The following is a 7,846-nucleotide window of genomic DNA, read 5'->3' on the forward strand; positions in this document are numbered from 1 at the left end:
AGAAAATCCCAACTTCCTAACTTAACAAACACCAAAGTTATGACATTTCCGATTAATCAGTTATATGGCAGCTAAAGGATATAGTCGGCCGATCCTTATGAAATTTGGTAGGTCGGATTGATTGACCAAATATAAAACCCATAGGAAATCCCAGCTTCCTAACTTTACAAACACCAAAGTTATGTTATTTCCGATCAATCAGTTATATGGCAGCTATAGGATATAGTCGGCCGATCCCGGCCGTTCCGACATATATACTGCGTGCAAAGGAAAGAAGGGTGTGTGCAAAGTTTGAACTCGATAGCTTTAAAACTGAGAGACTAGTTTGCGTAGAAACAGACAGACGGACAGACAGACGGACAGACGGACAGACGGACAGACGGACGGACGGACAGACGGACAGACGGACATGGCTATATCAACTCAGGAAATGATCCTGATCAAGAATATATATACTTTATATGGTCGGAGATGTCTCCTTCACTGCGTTGCACACTTTTGACCAAAATTATAATACCCTCTGCAAGGGTATAAAAATAAAGGTATCATTTTGTAACACAGTTTAATTGCAGTTTATCAATACCTTAAAGCAAATAGCAGAATTTGTGTGTTCCAACAAATAAAAACGCTTAAACTGTTCGCATAATTTAAAGTTTTTTATTTATCTAAAATCGCTTGCATAACACACAAAACTTATTATACTTTAAATTGGACATAAAAATATATTTTAAACTTAATTTAGAAAACGCGTCATATTAATTTTGAGACTCGTTTAAAGATAACTGATAAATTTCTAAGTGCAATACCTTAACATGATTTCCCAATAAAAATGTTTTCAAACCAATTCAAAAAGCGCGGTAAAAATACCTTATTCAACACTAACCTTATGGAGTTAGCGAATACACACTCCGCAGTTAGCGGTGACTTACGCAGTTATCGAGTACATACACCATTTAAATTGCTTTGTACTAATTTTTTTTGCTTATAAATGTTGTTAAATTTATTTATTGCCCAGATAATAAATAAACAAATATATATTAATATTTTATTTAATTGTCATAATTTTGACTATTAATTGTTAAAATTCTCAGTATGTTTGGGGCCTGATTACGAATAAATAGGTACACAAAAATTTCTTGGAAAAAACCGCATATTATTAAACCTATCTTATTGGAAAATATTTCTTGCAGTGTTATGACCAAAGTGCATGTTCTTGTTGCATAACAGTAACATGTTGTTGAAGTTAACAGTAACAGAAATGCACAATAACATAGTGCATTATTGTTAACAGCGCGCAAGAAGTGGAGTGCCAGATTTTGGTATGACCATTTTTCTAAGTTCCACTGAGTTAATGATGGAAAAACATCGATAATGATACGACAAACATCGTTTGACTTGAAAACATCGATGCCAACATTGCTGTCATCGATGTCTCCCCACCACTAACTCTACTGCAACTCGACCGTGCGTGTTCTGTATTTTTGGGAGTGCTCTCTGTGAAATTTCGCCGCAAACAGGATTCCAGAGTCCTGGAAACAAAGTGATAGCCACGCGAAACTGCCTTTCAAACGCTCCCGCCTGTTTGTGTGTCCAGTCGCGAGCGTGTGTCCGCGTTCGGCAGTGTGCGTGTGTGAGAACGAGCGAGGGAGAGAGAGCGGGGCAGCCGCAACTGGGAAGTCTGATTGCCAATATTTCCACAACTCGGCAATGTCGTCGAGCGGTCAACAATTGATGGCCGATTCGCCAGCCTGCAGCTCCACTGACCACTCGCCGCTGGCCAAAAAGAGGCGATTGGAATCGGACGGAGGGGGTATGGAAGTAGATGCCGGCGGAGCAACGAGCAGTAGCGGCAGCAACAACCACGAAAGTCACGACAAAGCAGGCGGCGTTGACATTTCGAGCGAGACGACTAGCGAGCGCCAGCTGGAATTGTGCGTATCGTCGTCCACCTCTGACACATGCGTCGTAAGTGCGACGGCGAAGCGAGCCGAAAAGCAGAGGGAGAAACAGAAGCAGGGAAGCGGCGACGACGTTAGTACTTCGTCAGCCGTGGAAAAGGAAGCAAGCAAGCGCCCGGAGAAGCGCAATTACCTGGACACCACCACTGAGCCGCAAGAAGAAGCCTCCTCCAGCGGATCCACCAACAACAGCAACAACAACAACAGCGTCAGCTCCAGCAACAACAATAGCTCGAACAACACCAACAGCAGTCGGCACCTGGAAGGAAGCAGCAGCATGGCTGGAAACAGTGCCGCCGCCGGCGGAGATATCGATGAATCGTTGTACTCGCGCCAATTGTACGTCCTGGGTCATGACGCCATGCGCCGGATGGCCAATTCCGACATCCTTTTGTCGGGACTCGGAGGACTGGGCCTGGAAATCGCCAAGAATGTGATTCTGGGCGGTGTGAAATCGATCACCCTGCATGACACAGCAACTTGTGGGGTATGTGTGTGGGGGCGAAGAAAAAATCGATAATTTTCCAGGCAGACGCGGGAAACGGCCGGGAAGGCGGGCTGCCCAGCCCTGGTCTTAGTGATTCATTTACTTAGTTTCTAGTCGCGGCGCGAAATTAGGTTAGGTTATCTCTCTATTTGCTTGCAAAAAAGTGTTGTGTGTGTAATTCGGTTTTCCTTCTTTTTCTATTTGCCTCAAAATGTCTGCGCCATGCAAAAACTGTGCGAGCGGGACGACCGTATGCGCACAGCGGGCTGCAATTGTTTTTGCATTCCCTTTTGCTCGACACATTCGCTATTGTTTTATGCACTGAGAAAAATTGATGTAACGACCAAATTATAAGTAGCTGAAACATTAGAAAAAAATTCTTAACTCGAAATTATTATATTAAAATAATGTGATAAATGTAAATATTTGCAAATATGTTATAATTTGCTCCCAAGCTGCCTACTTTTTTTCTGTGTACTTGGAAACGCAACAAATATTCTTTTGTTAGTCATAGCCCCTCTTTTTACCGTCTTACTAATTTCATCACTTGTGCAATATATTAATTTATGGTTTTTGTTTTTGCAGATCCATGACTTATCATCGCAGTTCTATCTCACGGAGGCCGACATTGGCAAGAATCGGGCGGAGGCCTCCTGCGCCCAGTTGGCAGAGTTAAACAGCTATGTGCGCACCTTAACCCACACCGGACCGCTTACCGAGGAGTTTCTGCGCCAGTTCCGCGTGGTGGTGCTTACCAACTCGGATGCGGAGGAGCAGCAGCGGATTGGCAAGTTTGCCCACGAAAATGGGATTGCCCTGATAATCGCCGAGACGCGGGGATTGTTTGCCAAGGTGTTCTGTGACTTTGGCGAGAACTTTACCATCTACGACCAGGATGGCACCCAGCCGGTGTCCACCATGATTGCCAGCATCACGCACGACGCTCAGGGAGTGGTTACGTGCCTGGACGAGACTCGTCACGGATTTAACGACGGTGACCATGTCACGTTCTCGGAGGTTCAGGGCATGCAGGAGTTGAACGGCTGCCAGCCCATCAAAATCACTGTGCTGGGACCCTATACCTTCAGCATCGGTGACACCAGCAAGTTCGGCGAGTACAAGAGCGGTGGTGTTGCCACCCAAGTTAAGATGCCCAAGACCATCAGCTTCAAGCCTCTGGCGCAGGCCACCGAGGAGCCTGAGTTCCTGATCTCCGATTTCGCCAAGCTCGAATCCCCGGCCGCTCTCCACCTGGCCTTTAATGCACTATCCTGCTACCGCAAGGCCCACAACGGAGCCTTGCCGCGACCCTGGAATGAGGTGGACGCTAACAGCTTCCTCGAGGTGTGCCGGGCCAGCAGCAGCTCGGAAGTGGACGAGAAGCTGGTGCTGCAATTCGCCAAGATCTGCTCGGGCAACACGTGCCCGCTGGACGCGGCCGTTGGCGGAATTGTGGCCCAGGAGGTGCTCAAGGCTTGCAGCGGCAAGTTCACTCCGATCTATCAGTGGCTATACTTCGATGCCCTAGAGTGTCTGCCCGTGGAGGGCGTATCGGAGGAGGACGCACAGCCCTCGGGCTCGCGTTACGATTCCCAGATTGCCATCTTCGGCAAGAAGTTCCAGGAGAAGCTAGCCGACGCCAAGTGGTTTATTGTCGGAGCCGGAGCCATTGGTTGTGAGCTGCTGAAGAATTTTGGTATGCTGGGACTGGGAGCTGGCAAGGGCCAGATTTTCGTCACCGACATGGATCTCATTGAGAAGTCGAATCTGAACCGTCAGTTCCTGTTCCGGCCGCACGACGTGCAGAAGCCGAAGTCCATGACTGCGGCCGCCGCTATTAAGCGCATGAATCCGGATGTGAACGTCACCGCCTACGAACTGCGTGTGGGCGCCGAGACGGAGAAAGTCTTCTCCGAGGACTTCTTTGGCAAACTGGACGGCGTGGCCAATGCTCTAGACAATGTAGATGCCCGAATCTATATGGATCGCAAGTGCATCTTCAACCGTATCCCGCTGGTCGAGACCGGAACACTTGGAACCTTGGGCAACGTCCAGGTGATCGTACCCTTCGCCACCGAGTCGTACAGCTCGTCGCAGGATCCGCCCGAGAAGAGTATTCCCATCTGCACGCTGAAGAACTTCCCAAATGCCATCGAGCATACTCTGCAGTGGGCGCGCGACGCCTTTGAGGGCGTCTTCAAACAGTCCGCAGAGAACGCTGCTCAGTACATTGCCGATCCGCAGTTCACAGAGCGGATTGCCAAGCTTCCCGGTATTCAACCTTTAGAGATTCTGGATTCAATCAAGGTAAGAGTGAGGCATATTCAGCATGAGGTAGAGATCACTATTTCTAAAACATTTAAACAAATTTAACTTGCCTTCTTGACCTCAAATACTTTTGGGATTTACAATTTACACGTTTCTTGGCGAGCCATAATAATTTTCTTTTTAAGTTTTAATAATAATGGTTCACCATGTTTAGGGGCTCGATTAGGTCTTCTTGGTTCAGTGGTCGCAGCACAAGTGATATTTATTCTATCGGATTTATGCATGCTTAGCCTTTTATTTCACAAGAGTAGACCGTGAGAGACAGGGACAAAACACAACTCCTACCGTATGTTCAGTTCAGTTCACTTTCGACAGCCTAAGTGACTGGTCGTGCTCTTCCGCGAGACTTTGATACATCAAAACTTAAAACCAAAAGCTTTAGATCTCTTATCTACGTTTAAATTGGTGCGAAACACACTTCCAGTCGCTGAAAAGAATTCTAAAGGTTTACTGAATATAGATAGATAGACGTGTTCGGTGTAAAAAGCAAATGGTGCCAAAAGTCAAAAGCAAATCTTAATCACTAAATGTAAGCAAAAGAACATCTGCACAAAACAACAATGCTATTGCTAGCAAATATAAACACGGTTTAATAACGCACTCTATTATGTCTAACTTTCGAATCAAAATTAAAAATTAAGATTCACATAACTAAACTAATATATATATATTCAAATACATATATTAAAAAATGCCTATACAGGTAAAATAACTACTAACTCCCGTAAGCCTATGCATCACTAAAATTACGGTTTACCGGCACTTCAGCCATATCAACATTATAGTTGATTTTCTTGTGCTAGTGAACGATTTTCAAAAATAGTTTCTCTAAGTATTTATTTATGGTAAAATTGTATTGTCATAACTGTATATCTTCAATTTAAAAAATATCTCGTACTAAATCCCTTTTTTTTTAAATTATATAGAAAGCACTGATCGACGACAAGCCCAAGAGTTTTGCACACTGCGTGGAGTGGGCCCGTCTCTACTGGGAGGATCAGTATGTTAACCAGATAAAGCAGCTGCTCTTCAACTTCCCACCCGATCAGACTACATCCAGTGGTCAGCCGTTTTGGTCCGGACCCAAGCGGTGCCCAGATCCTCTGGTGTTTGATGTGAACGATCCCATGCACCTGGACTTTATCTACGCCGGGGCTAATCTGCGAGCGGAGGTCTATGGAATTGAGCAGGTTCGCAATCGCGAGACGATTGCCGAACTGGTGCAGCAGGTTAAGGTTAGTTATGCAAAGTGAATACTGTCAAGAAACGTTTCTGAAATATTTTGTTCGCAGGTGCCAGAGTTCAAGCCCCGTTCGGGCGTGAAGATCGAGACTAATGAGGCAGCTGCCGCCGCCTCGGCCAACAACTTTGATGATGGCGAGCTGGACCAGGACCGCGTTGACAAAATCATCACGGAGCTGCTGAAGAACGCCGACAAGAGCTACAAGATCACGCCGCTGGAGTTTGAGAAGGACGACGACAGCAACTTGCACATGGACTTCATTGTGGCCTGCTCAAACCTGCGCGCCGCCAACTACAAGATCCCACCAGCCGATCGCCACAAGTCTAAACTGATTGCCGGTAAGATCATACCTGCCATTGCCACCACCACATCGGTACTCTCTGGCTTGGCTACGCTGGAGGTGATAAAGCTAATTGTCGGCCACCGGGATCTCGAAAAGTTCAAGAACGGCTTTGCCAATCTAGCGCTGCCCTTCATGGCTTTCTCCGAGCCGTTGCCCGCTGCCAAGAACACATACTACGGAAAGGAGTGGACACTGTGGGACCGATTTGAGGTGACCGGAGAGCTGTCGCTGCAGGAGTTCCTCAACTACTTCGAGGAGAACGAGAAGCTAAAGATCACGATGCTGTCGCAAGGAGTCTCCATGCTGTATTCGTTCTTCATGCCCAAGGCCAAGTGCTCCGAGCGGCTGCCGCTGCCCATGTCGGAGGTAGTGCGTCGCGTGTCCAAGCGCCGCCTCGAATCGCACGAGCGTTCCCTGGTCTTTGAAATCTGCTGCAACGACGTCGACGGCGAGGATGTGGAGGTACCCTACGTCCGCTACACGCTTCCCTAAGCCCATATATATTCCTAATTTAACCATTAAATTATTTTACGATCCCGTTTCGTCTTGGCGCCGCGTTTTGGAGTCGCGCAACTCTAAGGCAGAAGTTATTGTCTAGCTGTTTGCATTTTAATTTACACAACACCATTACAAAGAACAGCCCAGATCTAGAAATTATATATTATGTGTGTGTATCCTCTAAGGAATGGCAAATGAATTCGCATCATACGAAATACAAAGACTCGACTTAAAGCAAAAACTTAACTGCATCTGAAGAAACTCTCTGCTCAGCATAGTTGTAAAAGTAACGAATTACGGAAAACCGAAAGCGGATTTAAATCGCATTGAGTAATTGGAAATTGGATACTGAATGAGCCAGGCGGAAAATTTCACACTTCACTCATATATTTTTTTTATATGAAAGTATAAACTAATTACGTCATTGTATTAAAAAGGAGCAAAGCAAATGAATAAAGCTGTATATTTCATATGGTAATCGTCCCGCGAGATGACTTGGATAATTTTGTTCAGCACTTGACGTCTGGTAATCTCATTTCCCCCGCCAATTCAGAAATTAAAATTGTAATGCATACTGCTCAACTGAAAGTGATGTATATAAGGGATGCCATCTATCCGTACGCCAGTCAGTTGGCAAAAGTTACGTGACACAATTAAATATTTTATGCCCTCTCAAGACGTTTATGCCACCCCCATGGAGGCGGCTGCCACCAAAGTGCAATTGGCAACTGCCGTAAAGTTGCACTGTTCCCGGAAAGCAGCGGACGGGGGCGGCATCTTATAATTAAATATTACACGCAATGCAACTGAAGTATGGCCAAAGTTGTGCAGTTTCGCTTCTCAGTCTTGGCCTTCTGCGGCTTTTCGGGAAACTTGCTTGAATTATGCAGTTAATGAAACAAACAGGCGGAGTGCGTGAACGGGGTAAGTGGATGTGGCCAAAACGGGTAGAACGGCAGAATCCCTGTGGGTCCCAAAACTCGGCTTTG

General features: G+C 46.0%; 1 protein-coding gene across 1 annotated transcript; it reads left to right on the forward strand.

Annotated features, from left to right (window-relative positions):
* Positions 1-1,432: 1,432 nt before the first annotated feature.
* On the forward strand, positions 1,433-7,335 carry LOC108040837 (ubiquitin-like modifier-activating enzyme 1). The gene is made up of 4 exons (XM_017118467.2): positions 1,433-2,445; positions 3,031-4,752; positions 5,700-6,008; positions 6,066-7,335. Exons 1-4 carry the CDS (start codon positions 1,708-1,710, stop codon positions 6,849-6,851), a joined length of 3,555 nt encoding a protein of 1,184 aa, XP_016973956.1. The 5' UTR covers positions 1,433-1,707; the 3' UTR covers positions 6,852-7,335.
* Positions 7,336-7,846: the final 511 nt, after the last annotated feature.

Source organism: Drosophila rhopaloa, unplaced genomic scaffold, assembly GCF_018152115.1.
Source record: "Drosophila rhopaloa isolate 14029-0021.01 unplaced genomic scaffold, ASM1815211v1 contig_115, whole genome shotgun sequence".
Lineage (NCBI taxonomy): Eukaryota > Metazoa > Arthropoda > Insecta > Diptera > Drosophilidae > Drosophila > Drosophila rhopaloa.

Coding starts and splice junctions, on each gene's coding strand:
- LOC108040837 (XM_017118467.2), top strand. CDS start 1,708: ATGTCGTCGAGCGGTCAACAATTGATGGCCGATTCGCCAGCCTGCAGC. Junction 2,446..3,030: donor ATGACACAGCAACTTGTGGG/GTATGTGTGTGG, acceptor TTGTTTTTGCAG/ATCCATGACTTATCATCGCA. Junction 4,753..5,699: donor AGATTCTGGATTCAATCAAG/GTAAGAGTGAGG, acceptor TAAATTATATAG/AAAGCACTGATCGACGACAA.